General features: G+C 44.3%; 1 protein-coding gene across 2 annotated transcripts in view; it reads right to left on the bottom strand.

Moving 5' to 3' along the window:
• Nucleotides 1-12710, bottom strand: part of mgat5 (alpha-1,6-mannosylglycoprotein 6-beta-N-acetylglucosaminyltransferase) — a 212321-nt gene that overhangs the window by 118044 nt on the left and 81567 nt on the right. For both annotated transcript variants that reach the window (XM_072262149.1, XM_072262150.1), the window contains exon 3: nucleotides 4255-4425. In XM_072262149.1, the coding sequence (XP_072118250.1) occupies nucleotides 4255-4425 (171 nt within the window). The remainder of the gene's footprint in view (nucleotides 1-4254; nucleotides 4426-12710) is intronic.

Here is a 12710-nt window from a genome sequence, read left to right as displayed (position 1 = left end):
CCGGGTCCAACATATTATTCTCCGTAACTTCCGCCACCTCCAACGGGATCCCACCACCAAGCACATCTTTCCCTCCCCCCCCTCTGCATTCCGCAAGGATCGCTCCCTACGCAACTCCCTTGTCCATTCGTCCCCCCCATCCCTCCCCACTGATCTCCCTCCTGGCACTTATCCGTGTAAGTGGAACAAGTGCTACACATGCCCTTACACTTCCTCCCTTACCACCATTCAGGGCCCCAAACAGTCCTTCCAGGTGAGGCAACACTTCACCTGTGAGTCGGCTGGGGTGATATACTGCGTCCGGTGCTCCCGATGTGGCCTTTTATATATTGGCGAGACCCGACGCAGACTGGGAGACCGCTTTGCTGAACATCTACGCTCTGTCCGCCAGAGAAAGCAGGATCTCCCAGTGGCCACACATTTTAATTCCATATCCCATTCCCATTCTGACATGTCTATCCATGGCCTCCTCTACTGTAAAGATGAAGCCACACTCAGGTTGGAGGAACAACACCTTATATTCCGTCTGGGTAGCCTCCAACCTGATGGCATGAACATCGAATTCTCTAATTTCCGCTAGGCCCCACCTCCCCCTCGTACCCCATCTGTTACTTATTTTTATACACACATTCTTTCCCTCACTCTCCTTTTTCTCCCTCTGTCCCTCTGAATATACCCCTTGCCCATCCTCTGGGTCCCCCCCCCCCCCACCTCCTTGTCTTTCTTCCTGGACCTCCTGTCCCATGATCCTCTCGTATCCTTTTTGCCTATCACCTGTCCAGCTCTTGGCTTCATCCCTCCCCCTCCTGTCTTCTCCTATCATTTTGGATCTCCCCCTCCCCCTCCCCCTTACTCACTCTTCCTTCAGTTAGTCCTGACGAAGGGTCTCGGCCTGAAACGTCGACTGCACCTCTTCCTACAGATGCTGCCTGGCCTGCTGCGTTCACCAGCAACTTTTATGTGTGTTGATTTTATAGAGCTGCATCATTACATTGTGACTCTTAAATTCTATCCCTCAACTTATGAAAACTAACACCCCATAAGCTTTCTTAACTACCCTATCCAGCTGTGAGGCAACTTTCACCGATCTGGGGACATATATCCCCAGATCCCTCTCCTCCTCCACACTACCAAGTATCCTGCCATTTACTTTGTACTCTGCCTTGGAGTTTGTCCTTCCAAAGTGTACCACTTCACACTTCTCCAGGTTGAACTCCATCTGCCACTTCTCAGCCCACTTCTGCATCCTATCAATGTCTCTCTGCAATCTTTGACAATCCTCTACACTATCTACAACACCACCAACCTTTGTGTCATCTGCAAACTTGCCAACCCACCCTTCTACCCCCACATCCAGGTCATTAATAAAAATCATGAAAAGTAGAGGTCCCAGAACAGATCCTTGTGGGACACCACTAGTCACAATCCACCAATCTGAATGTATTCCCTCCACCACCACCCTCTGCCTTCTGCAGGCAAGCCAATTCTAAATCCACCTGGCCAAACTTCCCTAGATCCCATGCCTTCTGACTTTCTGAATAAGCCTATCGTGTGGAACCTTGTCAAATGCCTTACTAAAATACATATAGATCACATCCACTGCACTACCCTCATCTATATGCCTGGTCACCTCCTCAAAGAACTCTGTCAGGCTTGTTATACATGATCTGCCCTTCACAAAGCCATGCTGACTGTCCCTGATCAGACCATGATTCTCTAAATGCCCAGAGGTCCTATCTCTAAGAATCTTTTCCAACAGCTTTCCCACCACAGACGTAAGGCTCACTAGTCTATAATTACCCGGACTATCCCTACTATCTTTTTTTGAACAAGGGGACAACATTCGCCTCCCTCCAATCCTCCGGTACCATTCCCGTGGACAACGAGGACATAAAGATCCTAGTCAGAGGCTCAGCAATCTCTTCCCTCGCCTCATGGAGCAGCCTGGGGAATATTCCATCAGGCCCCAGGGACTTATCTGTCCTAATGTATTTTAACAACTCCAACACCTCCTCTCCCTTAATATCAACATGCTCCAGAACATCAACTTCACTCATATTGTCCTCACCATCATCAAGTTCCCTCTCACTGGTGAATACCGAAGAGAAGTATTCATTGAAGACCTTGCTCACTTCCACAGCCTCCAGGCACATCTTCCCACCTTTATCTCTAATTGGTCCTACCTTCTCTCCTGTCATCCTTTTTTTCTTCACATAATTGAAGAATGCCTTGAGGTTTTCCTTTACCCTACTTGCCAAAGCCTTCTCATGCCCCCTTCTTGCTCTTCTCAGCCCCTTCTTAAGCTCCTTTCTTGTTTCCCTATATTCCTCAATAGACCCATCTGATCCCTGCTTCCTAAACCTCATGTATGCTGCCTTCTTCCACCTGACTAGATTTTCCACCTCACTTGTCACCCATGGTTCCTTCATCCTACCATTCTTTATCTTCCTCACTGGGACAAATTTATCCCTAACATCCTGCAAGAGATCTCTAAACATGGACCACATGTCCATAGTACATTTCCCTGCAAAAACATCATCCCAATTCACACCCGCAAGTTCTAGCCTTATAGCCTCATAATTTGCTCTTCCCCAATTAAAAATTTTCCTGTCCTCTCTGAATCTACGCTTTTCCATGATAATGCTAAAGGCGAGGGAGCGGTGAATATAATAATCGAACTTCCAAGTAATATGCAAATTGATCCTGGACTTAGAAAAGAAAAGTCATATTTTAATAGAAGTTACTGTATGCTTGTCCCAGACCGTCATAGAGTTGTTGCTTATGATCCAGAGAACCCCATGGATGTCACTGGATATCCAGAGAAATTAAGCGCTAACCTAAATATATTTGTAGAAATTAAGTGCAGCTTGGTGGCATAGCTGTTAGTGTTGAAGTGATGGGCCAGGGTTCAATCCTATCCTTTGGTGCTGTATGTGCAGTTTTTCCTTTCCCCTCGACAACTGTGTGGGTTTCTCCTGGGAGCTCTAGTTTCCTCCCGTATCCAAAACGCACTACTGTAAATGGAACTATAAACTGTACTGTTTTACTGTAAATTACTGCTGTGTAGGTTAACGATAAAAGCAATCAAAGGGAAGTTGATGGCCACAAAAGAGATAGTCACAGTGGTACAGGGAATGGGACGAACAAGATTGCTTCCAGAAGTTTACATGGAGATAAAAAGTCTGTTTATATGTTGTTTTTAGACGTCACTAACACTTGCCTTCCCAGCTCTCCAGCATTAGCCTGCAGTTTCCAGCTTGGAAATCATATGAACAAATTCTAGATTTGGATGTAGTATGACAACACCATTTCCTGGATGGTTAAACCAATACAAGCTGAAGCCCCTTCCATATGTTAATTAAATCTGGCAAAAGTCTCTGGCCTTTTTAGCCAATTCTTAAAAAGGGCAGCAAAATGGTTCAGGAATTAATGGTGCAGCCTCGCTCAAGGTACCTAATTTTGACCATGACCTTGGGTGACATATGTATGGAGTCTGCACTTTCTTCCAATGACTATATGGAATTCATCCAGTTTCCTCCCATCTTCCAGAGACATGTTAAGGTTAACTGGTAACTGTAAATTATTTCTAGTGCTGCTAAGTGGCAAAAGAATTAAAAGGAAATTGACAGGTATATAGAAACATAGAAAACCTACAGCACGATACAGGCCCTTCAGCCCACAATACTGTGCCAAACATGTAATAACTTTAGAAATTACCTAGGGTTACCCATAGCCCTCTATCCTTCTGAGCTCCATGTATCTGTCCAGGAGTCTCTTAAAAGACCCTGTCGTATCCACCTCCACCACTGTCAGCGGCAGCCTATTCCACGTACTCACCACTCTCTGCGTAAAAAACTTACCCCCGACACCTCCTCTGTACCCGCTTCCAAGCACCTTAAAACTGCGCCCTCTTGTGTTAGCAAGAAAACATGTAACACACACAACATGCTGGAATAACCCAGCAGGCCAAGCAGCATCTATACAAAGGAGTACAGTCGATGTTTTGCTGAAGGGTCTCGCCCCGAAACGTCGACTGTACTCTTTTCCATAGATGCTGCCTGGCCTGCTGAATTCCTGCAGCATTTTGTGTGTGTTACTTGGATTTCCGGCATCTGCAGATCTTCTCTTGTTTGTGGAAGTATATGAGAAAAATAGATAGAAAACCGAAGGGAAGTGGTTCTCTTCTAGGACCTGGCATGGATTCTGAGAGGCTTAACAACCTCCTGTGTCAGAGTAACCAAATTATATGCTCACCTGCTACATTAACTTTCTCTGCAGTGCTGGAGCTGGGGATTACTGTAGCAGTAGCATTTGTAGAGTTTATTCCTGTTCCATTTGAAATCATCAAGTTGTCCACTTTGGACTCCAGTTTTCCAAGTCGCTGCAAAATGTTGTCAAGGAGGACAGCTAATGTCTTTTTCAAATCTGCAAAATATTATTAGAGTCAAATTAATAGCTGGTTTACCATATTACAAATATATTTTGTGTTTGCTTTAACATTAAAGCATTTTATAATAATGCATTTACAGGCACCATGTAAATTTTGACAAATATGAAGCTCTAGTTAAGCATAAAGCATGTTACAACTTTAACATTTACTCATTCATAATTAACTCAGAATTTCTGGTCAGAGTTCAAGCATTGCACTTACTGTTTACAATGAAAAGAAGCACTCTGAAAACCTAATTAAAGAACTACTTTTTCTTTGTGTGTGCCCAAATGGGAATTCCTAGCTCCTGGCAACTAATCTCATCAAACTAGCTGAGCAGCAGACAGTCATAATAGATAAAATTAATATGTACTTGCCCTATCAATCCAATTTGTCAGCTGCAGACTCTGTGTGGACATATATGCTCAGATGCACAAAGTCAAACAAGCATACTCTCATCAAACTGTAGTCACAAGGCAATCCATGGATTTCCCTTAGCAACAACTAAGCCTCACTCAGTATACTGTTTTCACTTTCTCCTGGAATCCCATAAAAGTTTTTGACGGGAAAGAAGATTAGGGATAGAACCTCACATCCTGTGAAAATAGGATAGCATTAAGAAAAAAAAATTTCACAAATTCTCCAATCTCTATGATATGCATGGACTTTAAACAATAAACCTCAACGTATTGAACTAGAGCCTCAATTAAACTGGAAAAACAGAAAAAATTGGAGGGTTACAGATGCTGTTCCTTTATTCAAGAAAGGGAGTAGAGATAGCCCAGGAAATTATAGACCAGTGAGTCTTACTTCAGTGGTTGGTAAGTTGATGGAGAAGATCATGAGGCAGGATTTATGAACATTTGGAGAGGTATAATATGATTAGGAATAGCCAGCATGGCTTTGTCAAGGGCAGGTCGTGCCTTACGAGCCTGATTGAATTTTTTCAGGATGTGACTAAACACATTGATGAAAGTAGAGAAGTGGATGTAGTGGATATCTATCAGCTTTGCGCCAAAGCACCCAGTGCAGTACTCGCTCGGCGCACCATTAGGGAGTGGTAGGAGTCCGTCAGGGCTGCCTCCTCTCCCCCACTCTCTTCAACATCTTCCTGGAACGGATCATGAGTGTTGCCCTTGAAGATCACGTGGGCACAGTCAACATCAGAGGGAGGAACATCACAAACCTAAGATTTGCTGATGACATTGTTGGACTTGCAGGAAAAGAGGATGAACTGGCCAACCTGATCAGCCATCTTGACAGAGCCTCCACTAAGTTTGGAATGGAAATAAGTGCCGAGAAAACCAAGCTCATGGCAAATGCCAATGGTGCCATCACAACAGACATCTCAGTCCATGGTCAGAAACTTGAGACAATGCAGCAGTTCAAATAACTGGGGGAATCATCAGTGATGAAGGATCAAGACCAGAAGTCCTGGCAAGAACAGCATGGACAATGACTGCACTATCCAAACTCAAGACAATATGGAGGGACAGCAACATCACCATGAAGTACAAGATCAGACCCCTGCGTGCATTGGTATTCTCCATCTTCCTGTACGCAGAGCTACAGAGGAAGATACAGGCATTGGAAATGAGATGCTATTGCAACATCTTGGGCATCTCATATTTGGACCACATCACAAACGAGCAGGTCCGCAAGACCATCCAGTACCACATTGGCCCCCATGAAAATCTTCTCACAATGGTGAAGAAAAGAAAGCTGAGATGGTACAGCCAGGTAGAAAGATCCAGTGGCCTTGCAAAGACCATTCTAGAAGGAACTGTGGAGGGGGAAAAAAAGGAGGAGTAGACAGAGGAAAAGATGGACGGACAACATTAAAGAATGGACAGGGAAAACATTTGCGGTGACCTAGGCTCTGGCACACAACCGCAACAGATGGAACAGACTGGTGCAAAGCTTGTCATGACGGCACCCCGACGACTCCACCAGGAGTTCAGGGCACAAGGTGCAATATGGATTTCAGTAAGGTATTTGACAAGGTACTCCCTGCAAAGCGTATTGAGAAAGTAAGGAGGCATGGGATCCAAGGGGACATTGCTTTGTGGATCCGGAACTGGCTTGCCCACAGAAGGCAAAGAGTGGTTGTAGACGGGTCATATTCCGCATGAAGGTTGGTGAACAGTGGTGTGCCTCAGGGATCTGTTCCGGGACCCTTACTCTTCATGATTTTTATAAATGACCTGGATCAGGAAGTTGAGGGATGAGTTAGTAAGTGTGCTGATGACACAGTTTGGAGGTGTTGTGGATAGCGTGGAGGGCTGTCAACGAGGTTACAGCGGGACATTGATAGTATACAAAACTGGGCAAGAAGTGGCAGATGGAGTTCAACCCAGATAAGTGTGAAGTGGTTCATTTTGGTAGGTCAAATATGATGGCAGAATATAGTATTAATGGTAAAACTCTTGGCAGTGTGGAGGATCAGAGGGATCTTGGGGTCCGAGTCCGTAGGACACTCAAAGCAGCTGCGCAGGTTGACTCTGTGGTTAAGAAGGCATACAGTGCATTGGCCTTCATTAATCGTGGAATTGAATTTAGGAGCTGAGAGGTAATGTTGCAGCTATATAGGACCCTGGTCAGACCCCACTTGGAGTACTGTGCTCAGTTCTGGTCGCCTCACTATAGGAAGGACGTGGAAACCATAGAAAGGGTGCAGAGGAGAGTCACAAGGATGTTGCCTGGATTGGAGAGCATGCCTAATGAGAATAGGTTGAGTGAACTCGGCCTTTTCTCCTTGGAGCGACAGTGAAAGCGAGGTGACTTGATAGAGGTGTACAAGATAATGAGAGGCACTGATTGCGTGGAGAGTCAGAGGCTTTTCCCCAGGGCTGAAATGGCTAGCACGAGAGGGCATAGTTTTAAGGTGCTTGGAAGTAGGTACAGAGGAGATGACAGGGGTAAGTTTTTTTACGCAGGGAGTGGTGAGTGCATGGAATGGGCTGCCAGCGGTGATGGTGGAAACGACAGGGTCTTTTAAGAGACTCCTGGATGGGTACATGGAGCTTAGAAAAATAGAGGGCTATGGGTAAACCCTAGGTAGTTCTAAGGTAGGGACATGTTCGGCACAGCTTTGTGGGCCGAAGGGCCTGTATTGTGCTGTATGTTTTCTATGTTTCTATAAATTAGTTGGAAAATCTGGTTACCCACAATATCCAGATTTCCTTCAAGGATATGAAGTACATGCAATCAAACACAAAACTGAAACAAAATCACATAAAAAGTGGCATTTGTGGCATATAGGGGAATTTTGTGGCGAGGTCATAGAAAAATTACTGGATATAAAACTCAAACACAAAAAAATCTGCAATACTGGGAATCCAAAGCAACGCACACAAAATGCTGGAACTCAGCAGGCCAGGCAGCATCTATGGAAATAAATAAACATTTGACGTTTTGGACCAAAACCTTCCTTCCAGTTTTGAAGGATCTCAGCCTGAGACATTGACTGTTTACTCTTTGCGAAAGATGATGCCTGGCCTGTTGAGTTCTCCGGCATTTTGTGTGTGTTGGTTTGGATTTACATCTGATAAACTATAATCACAGAAACTTTTTGGCCTATAACTTCCCTTTAAGAAATTCACTTCTGTATCATCAAAATAAACTAGCAATCTTCCTACCTCCTCCTGACCCAAAAGGACGCAAAAAACTTGACTCCAGGGAATGCAGCTACAACATCTGGAAGTCCACCATAGCTCCAGGAAAAGTAAGATCATAAAACCATAAGATATAGGAGCAGAAGTAGGCCATTCGGACCACTGTGTCTGCTCTGCAATTCAATCATGGCCTGATCCAATTCTTCCAGTCATCCCCACTCCCCCGCCTTCTCCCCATACCCTTTGATGCCCTGGCTAATCAAGAACCTACCTATCTCTGCCTTAAATGCACCCAATGGCTTGGCCTCCACAGCCACTCGTGGCAACAAATTCCACAGATTTACACCCTCCGACAAAAGTAATTTCTCTGCATCTCTGTTCTAAGTGGATGTCCTTCAATCCTGAAGTTGTGCCCTCTTATCCTAAACTCCCCTACCATGGGAAAAAATTCCGTCAGAACTCTAAATCAGATTAGGAGCGTTCTGAATTTACCAGAGACCTCTGTACAAACACCAATCTGTTTCAATCACTCCTTTCTACCCTCATGGTCAGATAAAACCTAGCATGCTTGCAGGGAGAAGGGTCTAGTTTCTATTGAAGACCTGTACATAGAGGGACGGTTTGCAACATTTAGTCTGCTGAAAGAGAAATTTAAGCTGCCTCATTCGCACTTTTTTCCTTATTTACAAATTAGACACTACATTCAATCTAAGATTTGTAATTTTGAAATCCTTCCAGGGAAACATACGTTTTTTGATATTTTAAAGAACCCTTCTGACTCCAGGCATCTCCTTTCGAAGTCTGTACGTTTGTTTGATAATTGCACTGTAGCATCTAGTGTGAAGATTAGAGACGCCTGGAGAGAGGAGTTGGGCATTGAATTATCTGAAGCTGCCTGGGATAAGTGTTTGTCTATGATACAGGCTTGCTCTGTTAACAGCAGGCACCAAATGATCCGGTTTAAAGTTGTCCACCGTCTCCACTATAAACTTAGATTGCACAGGATTTACCCTTCTGTCTCGCCAATATATGATAGATGCCAAGGGACAGAAGCCACGTTGTCACACACCTTTTGGTTTTGCCCGTTACTGACTGGATCTTGGTCCAAAATATTCGACTAGTACTCAAAGGCCTATAAAAGATCCTTCCCCTTGGAAGCTGGTCTTGCTACATTTGGCTGCTCGCAATGTACTATTTGTTTCCCTGCAGCCATACAACAGTCTCTGATGCTGGGGATGATTGTTACCAAAAGACTTACCTTGAGGGAATGGAAATCACCTTCTCCCCCTTCCTTTCAGAGATGGATGGCTGATATGATCTCAGTCATGCAGATGGAGAAACTTAGGTTCTTGAGAACCAATTCAATTATAAAATTTTCAGCTATTTGGGATCCATTTCTTGCCTACCTGGATGAGACCGGGGGGGGGGGGGGGCAGATGAGCAATTTCCCTCCAGATGATTTCTCACAGCCCTCATTTGAGATTCAATGTTCAGTATTTTTGAGCACTTTGTACAACAGGCATCCCTCTAATGTTACTTTTTTTTTGCTTATTTTTTATACATGTCTGAGCTGGTACGTTTTTGTTGATTTCATCGTATTTTTTTAAAAATTTTGAAAATAAAGTATTTAAAAAAAAAATCCACTTCTGTATTATCAAAATAAATTAGCAATCTTCCTACCTCCTCATGACCCAAAAGGACGCAAAAAACTTGACTCCAGGGAATGCAGCTACAACATCTGGAAGTCCGCCATAGCTCCAGGAAAAGTAAGATCATAAAACCATAAGATATAGGAGCAGAAGTAGGCCATTCGGACCACTGTGTCTGCTCTGCAATTCAATCATGGGCTGATCCAATTCTTCCAGTCATCCCCACTCCCCCGCCTTCTCCCCATACCCTTTGGTGCCCTGGCTAATCAAGAACCTATCTATCTCTGCCTTAAATGCACCCAATGGCTTGGCCTCCACAGCCACTCGTGGCAACAAATTCTACAGATTTACACCCTCTGACTAAAGCAATTTCTCTGCATCTCTGTTCTAAATGGATGTCCTTCAATACTGAAGTTGTGCCCTCTTATCCTAAACTCCCCTACTATAGGAAATAACTTTGCCATATATAATCTCTTCAGGCCTTTTAACATTCGGAATATTTTATGAGATCCCCCATCATTCTCCTAAACTCCAGAGAATACAGCCCAAGAGCTGCCAGACGTTCCTCATACGGTAACCCTTTCATTCCTGGATTCATTCTCGTGGATCTTCTCTGAACCCTCTCCAATGTCAGTATATCCTTTCTAAAATAAGGAGCTGAAGACTGCAAACAATACTCCAAGTGTGGTCTCATGAGTACCTTATAGAGCCTCAAAATCACATCCCTGCTCTTATATTCTATACCTCTAGAAAGGAATGACAACATTGCATTTGTCTTCTTCACATCCGACTCAACCTGGAGATTAACCTTTAGGGTATCCTGCACAAGGACTCCCAAGTCCCTTTGCATCTCTGCATTTTGAATTCTCTCCCTATCTAAATAACAGTCTGTCCGTTTATTTCTTCCACCAAAGTTCATGACCATACACTTTCCAACATTGTATTTCATTTGCCACTTCTTTGCCCATTCCTAAACTATCTAAATCTCCCTGCAGGCTCTCTGTTTCCTCAACACTACCCGCTCCTCCACCTACCTTTGTATCATTGGCAAATTTAGCCACAATTCCATTACTCCCATCGTCCAAATCATTGACATACAGCGTAAAAAGCAACGGTCCCAACACTGACCCCTGTGGAACTCCACTGGTAACCGGCAGCCAGCCAGAGTAGGATCCCTTTATTCTCACTCTCTGTTTTCTGCCGATCAGAGAATACTCCACCCATGCTAGTAACACCACTGTAATTCCATGGGACCTTATCTTGCTAAGCAGCCTCATGTGAGGCCTTCTGAAAATCCAAGTACTCCACATCTACTGCATCTCCTTTGTCTACCCAGCTTGTAATTTCCTGAAAGAATAGCAGCAGGTTAGTCAGGCAGGATTTTCCTTTCAGGAAACCATGCTGGCTTTGACCTATCTTGTCATGTGCCTCCAGGTGCTCCGCAATCTCATCGCTAGTAATCGATTCCAAGTAGTTGCCAGGGGGGAGTTGGGCCAGGCTGAAGCATCGGGAACACAGTCACTGATCCCTCACATCCTCCAAGCTAGTACATAGCTATTAGAGAGCAAAATATAAGACCTCAGGACAAGATTGCTGTATTGGAGAGAAATGAGGGATTCCTGTGTTCTCTGTTTAACTGAGACATGGCTCACCCCTCACACTCCAGACTTGGCATTCCAGCCCAAGTGGTTCTCAATCTACTGGATGGACTGAATGGCAAAGTCAGGAAAGGGCAGAGGCAGTGATGCCTGCTTCATGATAAGCTCATCATGGTGCTCGGTCATAGCAATCTTATCTCACTTGTCTTCTGCTGACCTGCAGCATCTTGTAATTAAGTGCCAAATGTTCTACTTACTGGGAAAGTTCTCCACTGTGATCTTGACTGTAGGAAAAAGCAGAGGCCATGCTAGCGATCAATGTATTGAATTTGTAACTTACATACATAAAATCCCATTTGCTTAAAGTGCGCTTAAGGAAACAGGGTTTTAAACTCCCTATACCGACTCTCTTGCTGGCAAACCTACAGTCTCTCATGAATAAAATCGATGATCTCAGTGCTAGGGTGCTGAATCAGAGGGACATTAGGACCGCATGTGTCTTTGTTTCACGGAATCCTGGTTAACCCCTTTCATACTGGATGCAGTGATTCAGGTCAACAGGTTTACTATACACCATCAGTATCGATCTATAGAGTCTCTCAGAAGCAGAGGTGGAGGAGTATGCCACATGATCAACTCCTCTTGGTGCACAAATATATCAGTGCTGTCCAAATTCTGCTCACCAGACCTGCAATATCTAGCAGTTAAGTGCTGTCCTTTTTATCTACCATGGGAGTTCTCTGGAGTCATTTTGGTAGCAGTATACATTCCACCTCAGGCCAACGTCAATCAGGCTTTAGATGATCTGAGCAATGGGATCAACATGCATGAAACAGTGCACCCTAATGCTTTCACCATTGTTTAGGGAAATTTTAACCAGGCCAGTCTGAAAAAATCACTACTACCATCAACAGATCACTTGCAATACTAGAGGAAACAACACAATGGACCATTACTACACCACCATCAAGAATGCCATTCCACGCTCTCAGTTCAGGAAGTCTGATCACTTGGCTGTACTTCTACTCCCTGAGTATAGACAGAAACTGAAGACTATAGCACCAGTAGAGAGGACCAAGGAGGTATGGACAAGGGAAACACAGGAGCTCCTACAGGAATTGGTGGACTGGTGGTTGAATTGGTGGACTAGACTGTATACAAGAATTCATCTTCGAACCTGGATGAATATGCTACAGTTTTTACCGGCCTCATTAAAACCTGTGTGGATGACTGTGTGCCTACAAAGACTTACTGTACATTCCCAAACCAAAAGCCGTCGATGAACCAGGAGGTACGTTGTCTGCTGAAAGCTAGATCTGTGGCACTCAAGTCCGGTGACCCAGGCCTGTACCTGAAAACCAGGTATGACTTGCAGAGGACTATTTCAAGAGCGAAGTGACAATTTCAAACGAGGTTTGGT

This window comes from Mobula birostris, chromosome 6 (genome assembly GCF_030028105.1).
Source record: "Mobula birostris isolate sMobBir1 chromosome 6, sMobBir1.hap1, whole genome shotgun sequence".
Taxonomy (NCBI): Eukaryota; Metazoa; Chordata; class Chondrichthyes; order Myliobatiformes; family Myliobatidae; genus Mobula; species Mobula birostris.
This window is presented reverse-complemented; position numbering and strand designations above follow the sequence as displayed.